Raw genomic sequence first — 24,845 nt, 5'->3', positions numbered from 1 at the left:
TAAAAATCAGTATTATTGATATGGCTGATATACTGTAAAACGAGAAATGTTCGCGTGCATTTTAATTTCGCGAATTTCGCGAGCGCCAAGATTCGCGAAATTATTAAAATGCACGCTAACATTTCTTATCTACACTATATGCATTGAACGCAAGAGGCAATTTGCGAAAATTTCTTGGCACGAAAAAGGCTGTTGGCTCCAATTCGCGAAAATTTCGTGCCGCGAATATATCATGTTTTACAGTATCCAAACAGAAAGATGGGATTCACCTTTCATTAGGATCACTTTGTTTTAATTCGTATTTGTATTTCAGCTATTTCAAAACCAATTTTCATCAAATAAACTTTGAATTATATCTTAGAATCTTATCTGAATTATATCTTAGAATTGCATGCATTTCAATATTTCATAAGTGGTTTCTCATTATCTCACAAAAAAAAAAAAAAAATGGAAACCTGAAGCCCCATCTCAACCAAAACTATACCGTTCCTTTAAAATGAAAGAAACTGAAGTTTTAGTTTTTTTTTTTTCTTTAAATTGCATCAATGCATGCAGAAATACATGAAATCATGTATTGGCCTTGAAACATAATGGACGGGGATATCTTGCATGAAGTAGAGTAGCTGTTTTTAAATTGAAATAGCATTAGGCTGAGCATATTATATCCTTGTGTGTTTGTGTTTTATCTCCCTATATATATATATATATATATATATATATATATATATATATATATATATATACATTCGTATCTCTCTCCCGCTATCTTCCCTCTCTCTCAGCATACACTCTATAGGCCTATACTACCAGAATGTTGCTCTATTCCTATCTTTTATCCTTTTAAAAAAAATTGTTTTTATTATTTCCATATGCGTTTAAAATGTGCTAGAAATCTAAGGGATTCTTCAGCCTGCCAATGTGCCATTTTCATCAGATTTTCACTAGGAATAAGATATAGAATAAACACAGAAACATAATAAACTTGCACTAGGGCCTATAGGCATCAAAAACTAAGCTACTGTTTAATAGTAAAACTTTAAATGTTTTGAAACCCAACTAGTGCTCAAAGAACCTTTTTAACATGCAATGCAGGAAGTTGATCATGCAGGAGATATACTTGAATAATGATTACGTGGAACAGTGACAAATGCTTTTAGTACCAGACATTTCCGACAGAGTTTGTAAGTTAACGCATCGATACCATCTACCAACCACCCGAAAGTAACTTTATCGCACCCACCCAGCCCCTGTCAATGTGCACACCACACACAGCTCTTTCGATCTTTAATCACCAAACTTCTCTCTTCTCTGTGGCAGAGTGGGCCCCTTATGCCTGTATTATTTACATCCTACAATGTTTGGGCACCACTCTATTCGCAACGTCAGCCATATTGTACACATGCGCACCACGTCATTTTGAGAGAGTTGTATTCACAGACGTACTGGCTGTGCTGTGTACTTCGCCTTCGGAAGAGAGCTAGAGAGATCGTTCATTGAATCCAGCCATTGGTGGTGCTTCTACATTAGCAATCGCGAAGGGTTAATGCATGCTATGCAAACGTAACCGGCGTATGAACAGACGGGGACTGGTTTCAACATATTTTGTTGTCTGTTCTGCTGTGGTGAGTATTTAAGGAATCAAATTAATTTTTGACACCTTCACAAGACTGCGCAGAATTCGATGTGTTCGAGTATTACAGGAAGATAAAACCAGACATATTTTTAGAGGCAGTATCGTTGTGAGGGGTCCTGGTATTTGATCGGTACGGTGCGATTATGTTGTATGATGTCTTTCAGTTTCACGCGGCACAGTGTCAGTGCACAACAGCGACAGCGCAGCGTAGCCTTTTTTGTCCTGTCACTGCACTGTTGTCAGGTAGCGTAGACAGGTAAATCATTCGCTGCTTGCCACCTAAAGCTAGTAATTGGACAGTGTCAAGCATAATGTAACGTTTATGATCAGGGACGTTGTATGGCTGATCTCATATCTCAGTGACAGTGTCTGGGAAACCCGCTCATGAGGGGGGCTCTGAGTCTTGGCTAGCTCTAGCCTGACCAGACACTGTGAACAGGGTCTGACATGTGTTAGTGTTTCAACGTTGTAACCGACCGTCACTATTGACGGCAAAATCACATAAAATACCTTTTATTTTGTATGATTTTAAGAGTAATATAATTGCAACACTTACCTACAGCATATTTTCCTGATTGTTGAGTTGAATTCGGCGTTTTGTCGGTATCCAGACCTTATTGTTGAATTTTTCGGAGTATAGATCGTGCGGTAGCATCTTTTCCTTCGAGAGCTTCAAAAAATCAACAAACTACCACGCATGCGCATTCAGAAGTGGTTGCTTTTTACCTACGCCCGTGCGCCCGTGCGTTTCATGTGCTACGTAAAACTTGTAGTAGATCCGCGCGTGCTGCACCGGCAATGATTTGACCTTTTTGAGTCGGGGTCATCCGACTATCTCCGACTACCTACGTTGTAGTATACGAGAGTGAATGCTATTCATATAACACGCAGATGAGGAGTGAAGCAGTAAGGACGTTTACAGACCTGATTTCAGCCATAGATTTCGGTAAGTCTTAGACGTAATTAAACAAAAAATCGCATACCGGTTATTGAATGATGATCATAGATTACGATAGTTCCTTATATTTTAGTTTTCCACGATTAATAAAGATATTCATGAAGGAAACAGTGAACGATATAAGCGCGATAACAACGTCCGCGAAGGAAAAGGGGTGCAGCGCTGTCGCGATTCGCGACAGCGCTGCGTGTAGTTAGGCTAGCTCCTGCTTTGACTGAAAGATCGGTCTGTATCTGTCCGTCGGGGAATGTTCCGCGGAGACTGCGTCTGGCTTCACGGATCCCCTCCGTATACAGACCAAAGTCAGTGATTGCGGCTCCTGTGTGGAGCAGTCGCGCACAGATCAAACGTTACGATAAACCAAATTTCAGACAGCTTTTTTTACATTCAAACAAGTTTGACATGACATGACACATTATGCAGCAATATTTGGGATAAATTTCTCAATTGTGCAATCGAAATACTCACATAAACTCGGTTATAAACGCAGACATTTTATCGATATTGCAACATCGCCGTTCGTAAGCTGTAAGTCGCCATTTTGAATCTGTAAGCCAGTCACATGCGAGGTACTTCTGTTTAAGTAAAACAAACACATAGAAACTACCTCACATGTGATTGGCTGATAGATTTATAGAATGACATAGTGTATGTTTCTGCAGTTTGAACGTGACGACGCTACAGGCTGTGTTTTACGTTGAAAATTCTACAAAAATTTTGGATTATTCATTAATCTGGTGAGTTTAATGTATTCTTAAAAAGCTAATTTCACTATACAAGCTTAAATTTGCCGACCTAGGGCCGTGAATTAGACGCAATCGAGAAGGGTGAGGTACCTCACCCAATTTTCCATAGAGACAGTGGTTAAGAACATCCACACAGCAATGGGTACTGCAACCTTCCGTCTGTCTACGGAGGACAGCGTTAATGGCAAAATATAAAAAGAGTCCTCCGGACAGACGGATCTTTCTGTCTAGCTCCTGCTCATCCATGCTCATGTCTGACTCCCCTGAGTCGGGTGCTCGTCCTCACCTCATGTCGCCATACTCATGTCATCATTGGATTGTCATGAGGCCCTCGGATTATGGCGAGATGCTCTGGAGTCATGGGCTAGGGCCCCCCTGTTCACTTATCCATCTCACATCTGACATAAAAAATTGTATAGGTCTATAAGTTGCACAGTGGTTTTTATTGTTTGATACACACACATGTCGGCAAAGTCATGAAATAGGCCCCACCGCAGTGCGTGTGCACCCGTGCGTTAGCAAGCAAAGGTTGTCCTAGGGTTAATGTTAGGGTTTAGGGTTAGGTAGGGTTGCATTTATGGTTAAATTGGCCGTTTAATTAGTCGAGGGACATTAGGGAGTCCTTCCGAGAATAAAAAGTTGAAGACCAAAGCAAAAAATGGGAGAAAGGGAGGACGAAAGATGCTATGCTGCGGAGATCGGCCTTGCCGCTGTATCTCGTGTAAACACCCTTTGGTGGGGCAACATTCACGAGTACAATATACTGTGGAAGGAAGCCCCACTGCCGTGCTTACCTACCGATGAACGCCACACGATGGGGCTGAATTCACGAGTATATATAGGCGAGCTGCCGTAGTATTAGTACGGACACGCAGTGGTGGGGCCTATTTCACGAGTATGCCCACATGTCCACTCTCCATGATAAAAAGAAGAAAAAAATTCGATCTGCACTTTTTGACAAAAATTGAGTTTTAATCAACAAATGTGCAGAGACCCATTGAAACATGGGTGCCAGCGAGTTCGCTCAATGCAGGGCTGCTGCACCTAGGCCCTATTAGAGTATTGGCCGGCTGGCTGGCCTTATCCGACTCAAATGTTTTCAGTGCTTTTTTCTGCGGCTCACGCCTCCCCATGCATTTTTAAAAATATTCATCAAGAGAAAAATAAATCAGAACTAACCTAATCTTGTGCATATATTCCAAATTACTATTCCTCACTGATTTAGTGATAGAGGTATTTGAATTTGTCAGCAAACTAATCACTTTGTGTAGATGTTAGCATGGTTATTAGGGGTTCACTTTCTTTGTGAATTCTGCTGTCCACCAGACTTTAGACGCCTTTCGTACAAGCGGCGTCCTTCTGCATCCAGCCTGGACAGCGCGCAAGCCATGAAAGCTGTCGGATTTTCAGAGCAAACTTGTGCACACATGGGAGGAGATTCTGTATATAGCATTTTATTGCATGGGTTGTGCGCTGTCTGCTCTGGATACCACGGAATGCTTGCACGAAAGGAGCCCGATGGCTGGTGGATGGTGGAAATCATGAAAGTGAACATGTACTTCGTACAAAGCCTGCTACAAAGTGATCAATTTCAAGTCTTAGGCATCGTGACTTGATATATACTGTGAAGTCTAAAAAGGTTATTTTTTTGATCAAGTGAATGAAGGTTTGTTCCGATGATGTATTTGCACAAATATGAGACTGTTGTCTTCTTTTATCGCTGTTTTGTTTCTGAATGTTGTAGCATGTGTGTATTTAAACTTTTTCACTCTGTTATTTATTTCAGATCATGAAATGGCAGTGAGGATGTGAACTGCAGACCTGATTTTGTCGTGTTTGTCCTATTCCATAAATCTTTTGGTTGGCCGTCAAAGGCCCCAACCTCCAAATTCTACGTTTGCTACCTGCTCAGCCCTCATTTTTATTTCTGGCTGCCAATTTGAAGGTAGTGTGACGTCACCAAGAGTTTAGGCCATTGCCATGGCAGCGCCTCGAATCACCCCACCTAAGAATGGCATCTACGTTGTCCTGGGAGAAATACAGCTTGTTGTTACGGCTATGAGGCGTAGCTCAAGATGGTCATCTCATCTCCCTCAGGTTAGTAGTCCTTTACTTCACAAGAATACATTACAGATGTCATGGAAACCTTGAAACCTTGAAGAAGTAATCCCTGTAGCAGCTTTTCGTGGGAAGCTATACTGGGATGGCACATGGTGACATAAATGGCCAATGGACAGAGTGTATTTACAGATGGCAAATATAATCAATTGTACTGTGGGAAAAATTGATTATAAGAATAAGGGTTTTATGTAATGGAGTGTGTGTTGTAGTGAAGATCAAAAGGTATGTTAACATAAAAAATGGCATCTTCAATCACACAAACAAAAGGCGTGCTCAAACAATCAATCTCCCTTTTTTTTTAACTTTATGATCCACCTGGAAAGAAGTTCACACAAAAATTGAAAGGAGTCAAATATTCCCTTTTCTGTTTTTATTACAAAAATAACTCTGGTAGTGGTTCAATTCAAAATATTGCACCAATCAGAAAAGTGTAATTTGACATCGTAAGACACTCAAAAAATGTGGGAATTAACACATAGGTACGACATGTAGAACGTAGCGCTACAGAGGACAACATACAATCAATACAAAAATGAGGACATACCAACTGAATGAAAGTCAGCGTACACGAAGTCCAGATAAAAGCAAGTGTATGGCGGATTAGTGTCCACTGTCCACGGTCCATACAAACAAAGCGATTTTACCGTGCCGACTGGTTAAGGTGAGCGAATCGCTGTAGCAGAAGACCAAAATGATGAACTGGAACGGTTACAGAAAAAGGGGCTCGACGAACGGGATCCTGCGGAGCTGAGCGGACGCGATGCGATGAAGAGCTCGATGCGGGGATCGTTCAGAGACTTTAAGTGATGCGACACTCCGTCGTACGGGGCTGAAGAGCCAAACGGAGGTTGGGATGGAATGCCGCTCTCTACCAGCGCGGTGAGTCGGGCGTCGGCAGGAGGCTGAAGAAAACAGTTCGACAGGACAGTGAGTCGCCTGGAACAAGGTAAAGTTGGATGCTCAGCCGGACAGTGGGTCGTCCATGGCGGGAGCGATGAATAGCGTGTGGTCACTCGACGACAATGTCAATGAAACATGTCGGAGGACGAATAATGAAATTTCTGTGTAGGAGGCAACAAAACTGCGAAGCTCCATCCCTGGATCTCTGGTACGGTGCGCAGAGAGGACAGCTGCCAGGTAGAAACTTTGAACAGCCAGCGGGCCCATAAAACACAGTTCTAAGGTGGAGGGTGACTCTACCGCAAGACAGGTCCGGATGTCGTTCCTCAACGGCGGTTGAAGCGGGAGTGTTAAGATGCCGCGAAGGATCGTGTGACATCTCACACGTGCGATGGGTGACGTGCGAATAGCGGTCGCGATTGGTCAAAAGTTACATTAATAATAATAATTACGCACTTAATACGCACTAAAATCTACAATGATTGGATTAACACTATATGATGAATAATAAATCTACGTAACGTGTGCTACATTATTGCGACACGACATGACCGTGAACCGGTCTGAACCAGATTGGAAGGTCAAACAACTATACATGGAAATTTCCACTAGCTATGTAAGGCTGGGGAAATCTTACTGATATTCAGTAGTGAAACAGTGACAAATTAAACTAGCCAAAACACAGGACTGCTACACACAAAGTAATGAGCGGCTAATCTAGCCACTACAGCACAAAATAAAAATTTTGCCATGTGCAAGTAAAAACCAAGCCGGTGGATTTATAGTATTCTGGATACTACTGGGGGCTGCATGTTCCGAATAGATGGAAGGGCAGCCTCTTGGCATGCAGTAGGTATTCTTGAAGTAACTGTAGAGTATGGTAGGCGGTTCCACAGTTTTGTTGTTCTTGGGAAAAATGTATATTTGTATGGATCAATTGTAGCTTCCGGGACTGTGTATTTGAGGAGGTGGTCATTTCTGCCAATATAGGTTGCTGGGATTATGATGGCTGGGAAGGAGATGTTCACCAGGTTGTGTTGTATTTTGTAAAACATTGTTGCTTGTGCAAGAAGACGGCGGGTGTGTAACAGGTCCCAGTCCAACTTGGATAGCAATGGTGTGACAGGAGATGTACGTCTACAGTTCTCGTTGTACCTGTTCCAATCGGTTGATGGAAGTAACCTCATAAGGATTCCAGGCTTCTACTCCATACTCAAGTTGTGGTCGGACGAGTGACTTGTAGGCTTGGGCTTTCACCTCTTTGGAACATGGAGACAGAGTCCTCTGCAACAGACCTAGGGTTTGGTTGGCTTTAGAAAGCACAGACTGGCAGTGGGTACTCCAACGGAGGTCATGTGTGACTGTGACTCCAAGGTATTTATACTGATCTACTCGTGGGATGTTGGTGTCAAGTAGAGTGTACCTTTGCATGCTGGGCTTGCACTTTCTTGTAATAGTCATTACTGCGCATTTCTGGATGTTGAAACTCATCAGCCACTTCTTTTACCAGTCTGAAAGCTTGTGTAAGTCTTGTTGGAGGATGTTGTGATCATGCAGAGTCATGATCTCCCGATAGATGATGCTGTCGTCCGCAAAGAGGCGCATTTTGGACTGAATGTTGGTGTTGATGTCATTAATATATAACAGAAATAGGACAGGCCCGATCACCGAACCTGACGTACCCCTGACGTCACAGGTTTCCATGATGAGTGAGTCCCATTTACCATGACTGCTTGCTGGCGATCAGACAGGAGTGCTGATATCCAGCGAAGAGCATCATTGGTTATGCCATAATACTCAAGTTTAGCACAGAGTCGGTGGTGCGGGACGCAATCAAACGCCTTATGGAAATCAAGAAACACTACATCCACTTGACCATGAGTTTGGAGAGTATGTGACCAGTCGTGTGTTGCACATGTGAGTTGCGTTGTGGTAGACAATTTCTGCCTAAAACCGTGCTGGGCATTAGTCCAGATGTTATTGGCCGACAAGTGTTTTTGAGATGTGGCTCAACATGATGTGTTCCATAACTTTGCAACAACGGCAGGTCAGGGATATTGGTCGGTAATTGCTCACATCACTTTTAGGCCCTGATTTGTGTATTGGAGTCACCAGCGCTTGCTTCCACTGTTTCGGGACTACTCCCTCGTTGTAACTCTGTTGAAACAGAAAGGAGAGTGCGGGTGCAATCTCCTGTGCAACTAGTTTCAACAGTCTTGGCGGTATTTCATCTGGTCCACTGGCTTTAGATGGATTTAGCTGAGAAAGTTGTTTTTCCACTCCTGGACGGTGTATGTGGAGGTGACCAATGTCTTTATAAGGAGATGGAGGAAGAAGTCTAGAAGATGGCCTGTGTTCTCTGGTGAAGACAGACTGGAAGTAGTCATTAAGTACCTGTGCTTTCCTTTTTGGAGTTGTATACTTCTTGGCGTTACTTTGCAGAGTAGGGGTTCCAATAGTCTCTGAGCGACAAAGCCGGACATATGACCAAAAGGACTTTGGGTTCTCAGTTAAGTTGGCTCTAATGACACCATTGATGTAGTTGCAGCGGGAGCGTTGAACTGCTTTGGATACATCATTTCTGTATTGTCTGTAGGCTTGCCATGCATCGGGTCTCTGGATGTGTCTTGCTTTCTTGTAAAGCCTGTCTCTTTTCCGCATCTGTCTCTTCAGGGCAGTTGTGATCCATGGGAGATGGCGTTTCCCTTTGCTCATCTTGCTAGGGATAAAGTCGGTAAGACATTTTCAAGAAAGTCAGAGATGGTGATCCAATTTTCATCTACCGTTTTAGTTTCAGGAGATGAAGACAGGAAGTCATCGGAGAATCTTGCAGCAGCGCAGCAGAGCTCATTCAGGTTTGGTTGTGTTTTGCCGTGACATGGCTGGCATACAATATAGCACAGGGAGAAGAATTTTAAATCTGAAAACAGACTCAAACAATCAAGGAATCACTGGAGACAATAACAGGGCCTACTCACGGCTCACTACCGGTACGTTTTCATGAGGCATAGGGGTGAGGAAGGATGTTCCAGGTTGAATACCACATCGCAGGCAGACTCTCTTGCCACGAGGTACAGGAATAATACACTAGCGATGGAGGAAGGGTGAATGGAGCCGAACCTGTAGTCCCAGGTGCTGCCTAATATGTTGGATGTGAAGGAGGGTGCAACTCGCAACGAAAATCAGTATGATAAAAAACTCCAAAAATATCACTTCAATTTCGCAAGCAACCAGGATCTGGTACAAATAAGAATATCCAGATATCAGAGTTAGAAGATCATAAAGTGATGGTGAGCAAAAACAAAAATTTTGACCGATTTTGAATCGACAAGAGAGAGCTAAAAATAACACGTCTGTCCGTCAGCCATGACGTCACCTATCCCTATGGAGATACTAATCAATCCTGAAAGGCTCCTTTTTAAATGATTTTTTTGTTCTTTTTTTTCTCCCCCCCTTTTTTTTAGTGGTACAGTCAAATGGAAGGCTCAAGAAATCAGTATATGAATCTTTTAGTAACAAATGGATTGTCTATCAGATTTCTTTGTGTGATAGATGTGCACATGTGGTCACTTCAAATGCATAAGATTGCTCCTTGCTAAAGTTCACAAAGTTATGAACCCATCAGGCCTAAGGTATTTTTTCTGTGATTTGGTGGTGTATCTTTTTATTACAAGATTAAACACAAGTTTTGATATTAGTGTTTCATATTAAAGGTAACATCAAACTTTTTACTTTTCTATTTGAACCCTTTGTTGATCATGAATTTATTGTGTGTGTGTGTGTGTGTTTTAGCAGAATTTTCAAAGGCCTCACAGTTGCTAAATGTACAGTTCATTGTAGAATTGTCCTTACACTCAAGAAGCTTGTGGAGATCAGATGTGAGATGTATTTACTTGTGTTGTTGACCAACTTTTAAACTGAAAACTTTTGGCTGCTTTGATTTGTTATTATGGTAGCTCTCTCTCTCTGTCTTTTTCTTTGTAATGGTCTTGTGGAAAAAAAAGAATAGTTATATCACCAACTGCTGTTTAGAAATTTGTATCTTTTTCAAAGTGGTAACGGAGAGATGATGAAAGCTGTATATGTCATTTATCAGTGCTGCAGATTTGTGATTCACAAAACACACATTTGCTTTACATGTCCAGGAAGAAGACCAGGATCCTTTCCTAGCCAGCTTCGCTCAGCTAAAGGAAATCCTCAACAGTGTTCCAGGTAGGCGAATTATAGGACGTCTGATCTATAACCTTAGGCTTATTCATTAATATGACGTCATTTCAGCATTTTGTTATCTCAATTTCCTTTATATGTTTTGTTTATTTGGTAATGATATTGGCAAGAGGAATGTATTGTCACTAGTAGTATGGAGGTGGTATGCATAACTGTACAATTTATATTTATCAGTTACTCAGTAATATTTCTGTGTACAAATAAATTGTAGATGCAAAGACAGTATAGGGTTACAACATGGAAATTTGATTGTATATTACATATCAAAGCTGGAAGCGTTATAAATTTTTAGTAATTCCTACAAAAGTTGGTTGGGGGTAGTTTGTTGTGTCAAAATGGCATGTATAAAAGCGAGCCCAATTAACCTCTTTGTCTTCAGCAGTGAGAATGAAAGTGCCCTTGACTTACTTCCTGTGGATTCTGAAAGCATTATCTAGTTACTGTTTAGGTGAAACTAGACAGGGTCATTTTTCTCATGTATCAATAGTTGTGATGTACTTTGTATAACTTGGAAACAGAAGTTGTTCAAGCTTCATACAATGTAAGTACAGTACTCTCCGCTTTAATAATTGGGTAGTGTCGGGCAGAGCATTTCTTGCCCGATTAAGTGGAATACCCTATTAGCCGATGACAATGAGAATACACTGTAGATAAGGCTTGTGTTGAAATTTCTACCTGTTCAACCAAAATGCCTACCCGATTAGGTAAAAATAACATGCATCGGAACTGTCTATTCACATTGTATGTCAATTAAGCAGAGTACCTGATTAAGCAGTGCCTGATTATATGGGGACTACTGTATATCCCAGTTTAAAGGGTTTGTCGTTGATGCCATTGATGTGGATGGTCACGTTGCAGTTCTTGTTGGAAGATGGTTACAACAAGACAACAAATGTATGTTTTAAGAGAATCCACCTTTCAAAAGAACTTACATGGATACAAGTAACCAGCATCTACTGTACATGCTGCTTCATATATAGGATGTAGGGTGCTCTATATGGTACTAGTCTGATCTTGTGTATGGAAGTACTGTACGTATGAAATGATTAGTAATGACAGTGTAATCAATCTGAGCTGTATCTTTCCTACCACCAAATTCATTAGCCATATGTTGAAGGCAATGCTTGCGATGAATGTGCTCTGAGAGCATACATTCGCTGATTTTGTCCCCGCCGAACGAGTTCGAGCAGGGGACTATGAAACAGGCTCCGTACGTGTGTGTGTCCGTGTGTCTGTCCGTCCGTCTGTCTGTCTGTCTGTGCGTCCGTGTGTGATCAAAATGTTCAATTTGCTACTTCTCTGTCATTTATGAGCCAATTTTAATTCTGTTTGCTTTATATGATAGCACTACATGGGAGCTTTGAAACTTGTACACAGAATTTCAGTTGTGACCTTTGACCTTGACCTTTGACCTATATTGTACATTTTGCTTCAAAATGCTACTCCTTCGCCATTTCTAACCCGATTTCGATTCCGTTTGCTTTATGTGATGGCACTAGGTGAGGGCTTCAAAACTTCTACACAGAATTTTGACCTTTGACTTCTTTGACCTTTGACCTTGATTTTTGACCTATATTGTACATTGGCTACAAAATGCTACTCCTTCGCCATTTCTAACCCGATTTCGATTCCGTTTGCTTTATGTGATGGCACTAGGTGAGGGCTTCAAAACTTCTACACAGAATTTTGACCTTTGACTTCTTTGACCTTTGACTTCTTTGACCTTTGACCTATATTGTACATTGGCTACAAAATGCTACTCCTTCGCCATTTCTAACCCGATTTCGATTCCGTTTGCTTTATGTGATGGCACTAGGTGAGGGCTTCAAAACTTCTACACAGAATTTTGACCTTTGACTTCTTTGACCTTTGACCTTGATTTTTTACCGATATTGTACATTTTGCTACTAAATGCTACTTCCGGCGGGGACATATTTTACGCACCGCGTAATTTCTACTTTTCCTTGTTTTTTTTTATGACATAACAAAAATGAAATATGACTTTTTACAGAGAACAGAACATTCTTTTTTATAAACAAAAGAAGAGCATGAAAAAAACAAACAAAAAAACTCCTTACTCAGCCATGATAAAAAATACTGGTAAGAACAGCTTATAATGGTAAATGAGGCTTAAGAATTGCTTCTTGGAGACAATGATTGATATTTTGACTGTATTTGTTCAGAAAAGAAAAGAATTAGGAAAGATTAGAAAAATGTAATATGGCCAGTGTGATTGAAAATTAATAGTAGAGCAGATAAGCCCTCAAAATCACGTGAATTGTGCAAAATTTGACTAAAGCATGAAACTTTCACCAGTGTTAGTACATTCCACAAGATTTATTTTAAGATCGGGAGGTAAGTCTGATTTGACCTCTGATGACCTCCAGAGGTCAATGTACTTTAGATATCAGAAAATCGATGTTTTTAGACATTTGCGAATGATATATGTGGTTATGTTGCACTAAACATGCATTTATACCACAGAGAAATCATTTCCAGATTCAACAGAGCACTGACAGGCTTTTACCTTTGACCTCTGATGACCTCCAGAGGTCAATGAACTTTAAATATCAAAATATCGATGTTTTTAGACATTTGTGAATGATATATGTGGTTATGATTCACTAAACATGTATCTATACTTCAGGGAAACCATTTTCTGATTTCACAGAGCATTGACAGATTTTAACCTTTGACCTCTGATGACCTTTGGAGGTCAATGACCTCAAAATATATTGATCTGTGATGTCATTGGTTAATGGTAACCATTGTTAAGATGTACAAAACAAGCATATCTGTCTTACAATGGAATTGTCTTCATATTCTAAAGAGCAGACAGGTTTCTACCTTTGACCTCTGATGACCTTGAGAGGTCAACGACCTCAGAATATCAGAATATTGAAGTATGACATCATTGATGAAAGGTCAAACATGGTAAAGATGTACAAAACAAGCATATCTGTGTACAATGACATCGTCTTCATATTCCAAGGCACACAGACGAGTTTCTGCCTTTGACCTCTGATGATCTCGAGAGGTCAATGACCTCAAAGTATCAGAATAGTTTGGCATCACCAATGGTAAACATGATGATGTTCTAGAGGGCACTCGTAGGCCCTGCTTATTAACGAGCCATTACCGTTCACCTATGAAAATCACACAAGGTCAAATACCTCGAATGAAATGTGAGGATGTTAATATTGATATTGCGATAGTTAATAGTTAATAATTGTTTATAATGTAGGGCTTACAAACCATGCATTTCTGTTACCAAAAAAGTGGCTACTCATTCCGCAGAACTTTTCAGGTAATTATCTAAGTCGGGTATGTGCACAGAGCAAGGGGTGTCGATCTGTTTTCACGTGGGGGGGGGGGACTTGGAAAATATGTAAAAGCATAAGTTCATGGTGCAAAGGAATGAAGCGGAGGGGGAGGGGGAGGATGTGGGTGGGGGAATGGATTTTTGCAGGTTTAGACCTGAAATCAGTGATTCAGTGTAGCTCTTGTTTAATGTGTGCGTCATCACTTATACGGAAGTTGATGGGGTGTGGGCGCATCTCACCTACCCTCCTCCCAAAGACGAAGTTTTTTTTTTTTAAAGAATCTGATGCATACGTTTTGGGGAATATTTGGAAAATTATGGATCACCAAGGTGTACCAAGTCTATATGGATGGGAACCCAGCAAGCGCAGCGTTGGCAAGGGTAGGGTATTCCACTCCCATTCGAGAGAGCTCTTGTATTTTGAGAAATGAGATTCAACGACCTGGCACACAGGCACTTTTGAAGGAATACCTCGAAATTTGTATCAAAAAGGTGTAGTAAGTCAGCCATCTATGGAGGGAGACCAATCGACAGAAGGATGTGGGTGGAGGTATCCCCCTCCCACATTATGGAGCTTTTGCATTCTTTTGTTTGCAATTCAATGATCTCGTGCCACTCTTGGTTGAACTACCATTTTGAAAAAAAAGTCCATACCCAAATGTGTAGCCATAATCAATGCATGAAGGAGAGGTTGGTACAGCGAGAGGAGGGTATTAAAAAGGGGCTGTCCCCCAATCCTTCCCATGCGAGGGAGCCTTTGCAGTAAGAATAAAAATGTAAAAAAAAAATCTAGTATACACATTTATGACATTTATGAATATTTGGGAAATTATCAGTAAAAGGAGTGTTCCAAATCTAAGGGTAGAAACCGAGGAGGGATTGCTAATTGAAAGATACACTACCCCCTCCAACAAGAGGGATTTTCTTTAATATGTCGGAACTGAAATTAAAGATCTAGTACATACTTTGTGATGATATATAGAACAAAAATGGGACAAAAGCACTGAGCGTATATGGAAGGGGACATAACGAAAGATAGTGTGGGGGAGGGGGTATGCAAAGGAGATTCTGCCTTTTAATCTGGTGCATACTATAGCTGAAATGTTCAGTGACAATTCATTTTCTGTCAAAAAAGTGAAGAAAAAGAAATCTCCATCTCAGGAAATACTTGGAGGCAAAGTTCTATGTCCCCACCATTCCCCCTCCCATATTTTCTCGGTAGGCGGGGCAAATGCCTCTTGCCCTCCAAAATGAACAATCGTGCATATATAGGAAAGCCTTTTCATCTTTAGAATTCAAATAAAAATATCTCTTAAAAACATTTTTCATAGAATAAGGGAAATTATCATTCCCCAAAGTAAGTATATCTGTGGAAGGAACCAAGCAGGGGGAGGTAGTCTATTGAAAGGAGATATCCCCTCTCACAGAAGGGAGATTTTGCATTTCAGAATTAAATTTTAACAATCCGATGCACACTTAAAGTGAAAAACTTGGGCAGTTTTCTGTCTAAAAAGCAAAAAGCAAAAAACAACAAAAACTAACAACAACAAAACATAGTCCACATCTCAGAATTTAATGGGGTGGGGGTCATCTATCCCTGCCACCACCCCACCCCTCCTCCAAACTGATGCCCCGGTATGTGCATGTGTTTTATTCCACTTGTTGAAAAGAAGAGAGAGTTTTAAGAAACAATATTGTTCAGTGGTCGCTATCCCAGTCACGTAAATTGTTTATCGATAAGGTGATTTCCTTCACCTGTATACCTTAAGATGATGTAGGCCTGGTATTTGCCTTGCACGTTATTACATCTATTTCTTTTTTAGTATTCTCGTTTATATTTTGATGTGGAAGTTGTTTACTTTGCCACGATTTTATTTGTACATAGAAAAAATAATCCAAGACTGAAAATGAAACTGATACAATATTTAATGATTGACATGATGCACATATTGTGCATTTCTATAGCAATAAAAGTGAGCAATTCAAAAGGCGTGTACTCATTTCACATGAACATTAGCGATGATCCTCTGACCTCTGGAGGATATTGAAAGATATGCATCAAAATGTAAGAATATTGATGTCTGGTCTCATTTGTTTGTAAGGCCAGCTGCTTATGAAATAATAATTATATAAAAAGTATACATTGTGTGTGTGTGTGTGTGTGTGTGTGTGTGTGTATGTGTGTGTGTGTCCAAAATTGTATGCAGAGTATTCCACACACAGTTCAATTTTGACTTCCATCTAGGACAATGAGCGGTTACTTTTTTCTCAACTACACTGTAACATCAAAATCTATTGAAAAAACACGGTGGCGGCTGGGTCTAACACATTATCATTTCATTTCGTTGGAGATCCATGCGGGATGGTCAAAACAAACATAAAAAACAGATATCTCAGACCTAATTGTTATAACAAAGCATCATATCCTCATATACCCAACCCAACCCTCTATGCCCAGACAATGTAAACCACCCCATGGACTTACTTGGAGCTTTATATTAGAATATCCTTTGTCAACAGAGAGAGACATCCAAACCTTTGCAGTGCCGACTAAGATCTGCCATGGAACTGATTGGTATTGGCTCTGCATCATTGACAGCAGATCTCGTTTCCTATTCTCCTTCTTCTTCTTCTTCTCCTTCTTCTTCTTCTTCTTCTTCTTCTTCTTCTTCTTCTTCTTCATTATACTGTGTAATCTTGTAATCTGCCATGGAGCCTTTTCTTAATTGGTTAAAGAAGGTATCCAAAGAGCTATATGAAGCAAAAAACAACAAACAAATGCAAAAACAAAAAGAGAGACATATGTATCTTTAATAACAGAGCTGAATATTGAGTATCTCTCTCCTGAAGTGTTTCAAAGAGATACAAGAGACAGTGGCCTAGAGTAGCGGCCACCTTTTTGGGAGTAGGCCTACTTTGTGTTCTTGCAAGTGATGCCTGACATTTTTGGTCATTGGCCCTTTTTGAAGAATGCAGCAATAGAGCCACAACTTCCTGCGGAGTGGATATTGTGGGGTTCTTGATGCAGAACATCATCGCTGAATTTGCCTGTGCTGTACTTTCTTACAGGGATTGCCATTGTAGTTTTGTTTTGTTTTGCTTTGTTTTGTTTTTCAAGTGTGGCTGTAACACTGCTTGTTTTGCATATGATGGTCATTGCAGCTAAAGAGTGCATATCTTCTCTGGATCATTCCAAACTTCATGTTGTTTCACCTGGGTGAATGGATCCCAGATGATGCATGCATATTCCAGGACAGTCCTGAGCGGCATGGAGTAGCAAAACACCTGAACTTTATGATACTCGTATCTTCGTCTGGAGAGAGTCTTTGGTTGAAGTATAACCTTTTTAAGCTGCTGTGGCGATTTGATTCCAGCTGAGCCTCCTATTGGAACTCCAAAATATTTTGCATAATCCGCTTTCTCCATGGTTTGCCATGAATGCTTATCTATTCCCTGGGTAGGTCTCGGATGGCAATAGCTAGTTGCAATGCACAGGATTGCTTCACGTGGAATGCATGTTGGGCCTCACAGTATGTCGAAGTTTTCAAGATGGTTCATGATGTCGCAGCTGTGGACTGTATACTCCAGGACCATGAGTCATTCATCGCAGTCATACTGTAACAACCCACCAGCTTTACACTGGCCAATACAAGCCCACCAGCTGGAAACTATGCAAATATTGCCCATGAGCTTGACACTTAGGCAAACCAGTCCCATAATGAGTCCGACAAATGGGGGAAAAGATCTATGAGACTTACACACTGAATAGATTAAACACTCTGTATATCAGTCTCGTGGGCCTTGTTTTCCTCGAGTGTCGAGATAATGGCCATATTTGCCTATATTTGCTAGTCTACATAACTAACCCAAACATAACAGTTATATTTGAGGTCACTGCCATCACTCAAGAAACTTAAGCTTTATTTCTGAAGTAATTGACCTCTCACATTTCAGAGAACTGTTACCATAAATACCAATGCTCTGTGGAATATGCATACATACTTTGATCAAAACGTCAATGCGTGATTTGTACATGATTAAGCATTTACGATTACACCAGTGAAGCCAAACATCAATACAGGTAAGCCTACACATGTGACCTCAGTGACCTCTCATTGTCCTGAGAGGTCAAAGTTGGATATAATGCACAGGCTAATGACCAATGTTCCATGGAATGTCAAGATTCTTCTATTATAGCATAAATGATTGTACATCGGGTATTACAAAGTTGACCATTGACTATACATAGAATATCAATATTCTGATATTTTGAGGTCATTGACCTGTCACCTTCCTCAGAGGTCAAAGGTAGAGACACGTGAGTAATTTCTCTTGCTCTGTGGAATAGGAAAACAATTCAATTGTAATACAAATGAATACAACATCTAAATCATGTTTGTCATCAACCAAATGCACCAAATATCAATGTTCTGACATTTTGAGGTCATTGGCCTCACCATAGGTCATCTGAAGTCATCAGAGGTCAAAGGTAGAAATCTGACTCGAAAGGCTCAGTGGAACATTGAGGCAATTCCTCTTACAAAAATTAGTTTTTAGTACATAATTATCGTGTTTCAGTTATGAGTGATGCATTAAAATATCAATTTTCTGACATTTTGAGGTCATTGACCTCTGGAGGTCATCAGAGGTCAAAGACAGAAACCTGTCAGGGCTCTGTGGAATATAAAGACAATTTCACTGTGACAAAAATTAAGTTTTAGTACATCATTACTGTGTTTTATCACTAACCAATGATGCAAAATATCAATTTTCTGACATTTTGAGGTCATTGACCTCTGGAGGTCATCAGAGGTCAAAGGTAGAAACCTGTCAGGGCTCTGTGGAACATAAAGACAATTTCACTGTGACAAAAATTAAGTTTTAGTACATCATTACTGTGTTTATCATTAACCAATGACGCAAAATATCAATTTTCTTAGATTTTGAGGTCATTGACCTCTAGAGGTCATCAGAGGTCAATTCAGACTTACCTCCCGATCTTAAAATTAATCTTATAGCATGTACTAACAATGGTGAAAGTTTCATGCTTTAGTCAAATTTTGCACAATTCTTCGGCTTATCTGCTCTACTAAAAGAGGAAAATGTGTGTCAAGTGAAATGAGTGCAACATATGTATGAAAAAGAAAAGGCTCAATTCCAAATAACTTCTATGTTAATTTAAGTGGTGCCGACATGTGCGTTACTTATAATTGCATTAACGTGTCATGCCTCTTTGACGTGAAGCTATCGAAAAAAAGTATACATTGCATATACTCAGAATGGATCTACACAGTAACTTACATATTGTGAAAAAATGAAATATGTCTAATTTTTTTTTCCAAGATTCTAAAAGTACTTACAGAAGGGCACTTGACACTTCTCATGGAAACACAATTCTTTATTTGTAAGATTAGTATAATTCTTGGCACAAACAATATGAAATGAATGAGTGGTCTATAATTTGATGTCTACAGGTATTCAGGAATAATTAGATAAGCTGGTCTAGTTAAATATGGAAGGGAAGCCTCAATAGTGGGGCAGATATGTGAAAAAGATGCTCACATCCGGCGTAAAGTGTGAAATTTTGCATAAAGGGGTATTTTGGGGCGCTGATTTCAAAATTTGCCGGATCCAAGAGATCTGGCCACCGGGTCGGCTGCCATTTTGAATTCCAATATGGCCGCCATCAAAGATCCCTATCTTCAGTTCTGACTGACATGAGCCATTGAAATTTGATACATAGAAGCATGGTGATATGATGACTTCAATAACAGACTTATTTGATATGTCTGACAAGCTGCAAGGCAGCCAATTTGAATTTTCCTACATAGTTGCCATGTTGGTGTGTTGAAAATCTCGAGTTTGTAAATTAGGCTATCTGATTGAGCACGCGTTTGTAACTGATTGAGTGCATGCTGCTGTATTTACATTGTGACGTTAGTGAAAGGTGCATTATGCTTCATTTTTGCTGCACGTTTTGGCATGCCTGTGAATGTTAGTCGTGATGTTTGTCTTCGCAGCCATATTGGAATTCAAAATAGCGGGCATTGCGTTTGTCAGACACATGGCATTAGTCCATTTTTTTAACTCAGTATGTTAAAGTACTTGTTTGCACCTAATTTCAGCATCACTCACCACTTAGAACTCGAGATAGGGATTTTGAACATTTCGTCGAGGCGGCCATATTGGAATTCAAAATGGCAGCCATGCAATGTTTGTCAGACACTTCAAATTAATCTGTCATCAAATTCAATATATGTCGAAACGCTCTTGTGTAGTACCAAATTTTAGTGCCACAGGTCATTCAGAACTGAAGATAGGGATCTTTAAATTTGTTTTGTGATGGCGGCCATATTGGAATTCAAAATGGCAGCTGACCCCATGGCTAGATCTCTTTGATCCGGCAATTTTTGAAATCAGTGCCCCAAAATACCCCTACATGCAAGATTTCATACTTTCCGCCGGTTATGAGCATCTCCACCAATTTTTGCTATTTGTACATATTTGCCCCACTATAATATGATTTTAAAGCTTTCAATAGTTTGCACTGAAAATATTTCATTGCTTGTCAGAACGATAGCAAATTCATGTCGATACAACAGTTAGAATCTGCCTTCGATTTCCTGAGGCCATTTGCGGTATTGGTAGGTGTAATGTAAGATCAATGTGTGACTATCATATATTCATAAGGTAACAATCTTCCTTATGAATGCTAAGTCTGCAGGCGATGAGACAGCCTGTGCTAAATTCCCAGGACGTGCATAGTACGACCTTACTGCATCAGTATGCATGAGATGGATACCCAGACAACGGGTGTTTAATTGGATGGTATTCCCCATGGCCCAGAGTACATGTATGTGCGATGATAGTTGTTATAAAGGAGGCTGCTTTCTAACTTGAAGAGCTAATGAGCCGGAACATTAACAGACTAGGTGATAATGTATCCATGTAAAAGAGGTTTGCCTGTCCTTCTATGCTCTGAACCTACTGGAAATGCAGGATGATGTCATTTATTTTATTCATTTTTTGTTGTTGTTGTTGTTGCTTGTGATCAACTTACTGACCTACTTACATGTGAGTAGAACATCAGAAAACATTAGTGAAAGTCTGGAATGGACAAAGAGTAGTTGAAAATAGACTTTTTTATGTATATAAAACTACATCTGTGTGTTAGTTTATGAATTTATGAGATTAAAAGCAAAAGAGAAAGGATATTGATGGAAGTGACTAGATAGTCCAGTCTGTCAACTTGTAATTATACAAATTTATGTAATTGGAAGTTTTGAAATTTCTAGGACACATTGCCCATTGTGGAAAGAACTGCTCAAATATTTTTCCAATCTTCTGTTCCATCTTCCTTCACAGACCTCGGTGCCATTGAGCCAAACGTTTTTCTGAGCCCATTTCTCGACGTCATCAGATCTGACGACACAACAGGACCAATCACAGGCCTTGCCCTCTCATCAGTCAACAAGTTCCTCTCATATGGCCTCCTTGGTAAGAAATTTAAATATAAAACACATTTCCAGAGAAATCTCCATACAATAGAGAGAACTTGAAAGCTGTAGTACTTGATTACTGTACAGACACTAAATGACATGTAATTCCACTTGTCAGATGCATCATTTACTTGGAAAGCAGTGAGTGTTTATTGACATTTGTGTTTTGGTAGAGGAGTTTTCTTAACTTTGATAACGTTGCTACAGCCCAAGTTGTTACTTTATGAATTTCTAAACACTATATAAATAGGTTGGAAGATATTTGGACAAAACATTGTTGGATGTAATATTGGAATTGATACATACACTTAACATACATTAGAGAAAGTATTTTAGTTTTTTATACTCTCCCAATATTCATCTGTGATATCAGTCTAGTCTTGTTAAACAAATTATATTCATATTTGATGTAATTCACTCGACATACATACTAAAAGTTATGTAAGTAGTATTAGCAAAATTATGTGGTTGTTCTTTGCAATAAGACAAAAATAGACAACATAAAACATATGTTCAAGGCCTTATAGTTTCCTGATCATCAAAATCACCAAGTGGCAGAGGTTGGAAAGTTACAGGTGCAACAAACATGGTTGCATTCATTGTGATGTGACTTTAAAGGACAAGTTCACCTTCATAAACATAAGGAGTGAGAAAATGTAGCAATATTAGTAGAACACGTCATTGAAAGTTTGAGGAAAATCGGACAATCCGTTCAAAAGTTATTGTGCAGTAACCACTGGATGAGAAGACTACTGCAGTGTACGATGTCACATGCGTACAACAATATAAGGAAAATATAAAGAGAATTTCACAAAATTTCATCTTTTGAAAAAAGTGCACATTCCCTTGACTCGTTACCGACATATGTCATGGGTAATATTATTCCCCCTACCTTTAGAAAGAGGCAAGTCAAATGCTCTTTTATTATGCGAAAAAAATGAAAATATGTTGAATTTTCTTTATATTTTCTTTATACTGTTGTACTCATATGACATCACAAGCTGTAGTAGTCTCCTCGTCCAGCAGTTCCAACACAAAAATTGTAAAAATTCATAACTTTGGCATCGATTGTCCAATTTTCCTCAAACTTTTACTGATGTGTTCCACTAATATTGCTGCATTTTCTCAATCCTTATGGATATGAAGGTGAACTTGTCCTTTAAGCTGCTCTTATGTCATGTCCTTATCTGTTTGGTGTTTGTTCCCATAGATCCAACCATAGAGGGAGCTGCACAAGGTATAGAGAATGTAGCAGATGCGGTCACACACACCAGATTCGTGGGAACAGATCCGAGCTCGGATGAAGTGGTTCTCATGAAGATACTTCAAGTAAGGCTTGACTGCCAAAGTTTCAATGCTTTTGGAGTGATAGAAAGTGAACTAAGGGCACAAATTCATACAGGAAAACAACAATTTTAGAAAGTTATTGCGCCTATTTGCACTGAATCATGAAAATGCATGTTTATGAAGTTACAAACAAACAGTGCTATGCAAATCTGTGATATAATTTGTTACGCTTTGGTGCTTAGGGATGAATATGTAATTATAACTTTCTATGAATGCATACAATTCATTCATGTTAGTATCATGAATGGTACCCATCTCAGGATGATTAATTTTCTGCTGAAGGTGTTTAAAGGGATACTACAGTATTGGTGGAGATGAGAATTGGGCTTTTCACTTTTTGCGCGATACCAAGAAAACACTTATGATATAGTACAGAGCATACCATTTTCCGAGGAATTCAGAGTTTATTTGATGAAAATCGGGTTTGGAATGACTGAAACATCCAAAAACAAAGTAAAAAAAAGCGATCGTAATAAAGTGTGGGTTCCACACTTTATTAGAATCGCTCTTTTTTGGATATCTCAGCCATTTCAAAACCAATTTTGATCAAATAAACGTTGAATTCCTTATAGAATTACATGCTCTTTCATATTTCATAAGAGGTTTCTCATTATATCACCAAAAAATGTTAGAAACCTGAAATTAGGTCTCAACCAAAACTGTACGATCCCTTTAAGTAAAGACCAGTGATGTGATAATTAAATTTAAATACCCAGTATGATAGGGACTCGTGAATGGTTAGATTTACTCGCTGCCCACTGGGGTACATTAAAAAAACCACAAATAGCACCAGTCAATGAATACATGTGTCGAAGCGTAGGCTCATTGTTAATGGTTGACTCCAATTGACATTCTTCAGCTGTGTGTGTACTTACATAGAGATCAGTGATAAAACTTTACATAATTTGTTACGTGGATTCTCAAATATATCTGAGCCAGGCCAGATTTCCCTCTCCATGAATCCTTATGCTTCCAGGTCTTTAACGCCTTCAAGATGAATTGGTTTGAAGTGAATTTTGAACAAAAACTGTTTTCAGACTAAATTAGCATTGATTGAAATGTTCCTCTTGGATGTGCCAGGTGCTACGAACTCTTCTCCTGACACCAATCGGCATGCTGCTGTCCAATGAGGCCGTGTGTGAGATCATGCCGTCCTGCTTTCGCATCTGCTTCGAGCTCCGACTCAGTGGTATGTGCTCATATGGAGACGATACTTGGAATTCAGTTCATGTTTTTAGATATCTGTCATGCCGCATTTACACCATGTTCGTGGCGGACAAGGAAATCATGTTTCAGGCCATCGTAGACAAAACGGGATGGGTTTGGGACAACATGGGGTAACGGGATGGGCAAATGTGACATGCCGTGATTGCCATGGATGTCCTGTCAGATTTTTAAATTGTAAAGAGATTTGCCATGTCAGTCACGGTGCTGATGAGAAACCAAGTAAAACAGGATGAACACAACAAAATGTGACAGCACGTAATAGGCCGTAACAAAACTTGGTTGTGGTCTGTAGTGGAACGTGACAGATAATACGGTGTAGTCTAGCCTGACTTGAAGCTACATGTTCAGAGGAGTGAAGACTGGAGCGAACGACATTAGGATGTGGAGGGGAAAAATATCCCTTCTACCCATGCCACATTACATTTCAGGCAAATGGGGCTGCTACATGAGGCTGCTGGGAACATGGTGCAAGCATAGCATTACAGGGCAGTCTTCTGTACTGCAAGATTAAGGATTTACTGTCCATGCTACTTGTGTGGCAGTGTGTAATGTATTGTCATAAATTGCAATATTCCAGATTATGTCATTGCTTTAATACTGTCATATCATGTCTTATTTTTATCAGATGGGAACAGTCAACTTTAGTCTTGTGTATGAAGAGTACATTGTACTCACATGTTTCCTTCGACTATTAGAAACATGTCATTTGGTAATATGTAGACTTTTTATGTTCAAACATTCACTTCACGCATGCTTTTGGAACTGCCATGTTCAAATATTCACTTCACGCATGCTTTTGGAACTGCCATAACAATGTTTACACTGCAAGCCAGACAAATTATATGATGAGGTGAAAGGTGATACG

The 24,845-nt window shown here is 39.8% G+C and overlaps 1 protein-coding gene across 1 annotated transcript in view; it reads left to right on the top strand.

Annotated features, from left to right (window-relative positions):
- Nucleotides 1-1,492: 1,492 nt before the first annotated feature.
- LOC139738665 (Golgi-specific brefeldin A-resistance guanine nucleotide exchange factor 1-like) overlaps nucleotides 1,493-24,845 on the top strand; it is a 47,079-nt gene continuing 23,726 nt past the window's right edge. The window contains 6 exon segments of the mRNA XM_071649279.1: nucleotides 1,493-1,622; nucleotides 5,124-5,434; nucleotides 10,504-10,570; nucleotides 21,273-21,404; nucleotides 22,617-22,735; nucleotides 23,834-23,942. Of these exon segments, the coding sequence (XP_071505380.1) occupies nucleotides 5,318-5,434; nucleotides 10,504-10,570; nucleotides 21,273-21,404; nucleotides 22,617-22,735; nucleotides 23,834-23,942 (544 nt within the window). The 5' untranslated portion in view covers nucleotides 1,493-1,622; nucleotides 5,124-5,317.

The sequence above is a fragment of the Diadema antillarum genome, unplaced genomic scaffold (genome assembly GCF_040938485.1).
Source record: "Diadema antillarum isolate AM-2024a unplaced genomic scaffold, OU_Dant_1.0 seq00000764_RagTag, whole genome shotgun sequence".
NCBI lineage: Eukaryota > Metazoa > Echinodermata > Echinoidea > Diadematoida > Diadematidae > Diadema > Diadema antillarum.
Note: the sequence above shows the minus strand (reverse complement) of the source record. Positions and strands in the feature narration are given on the sequence as shown.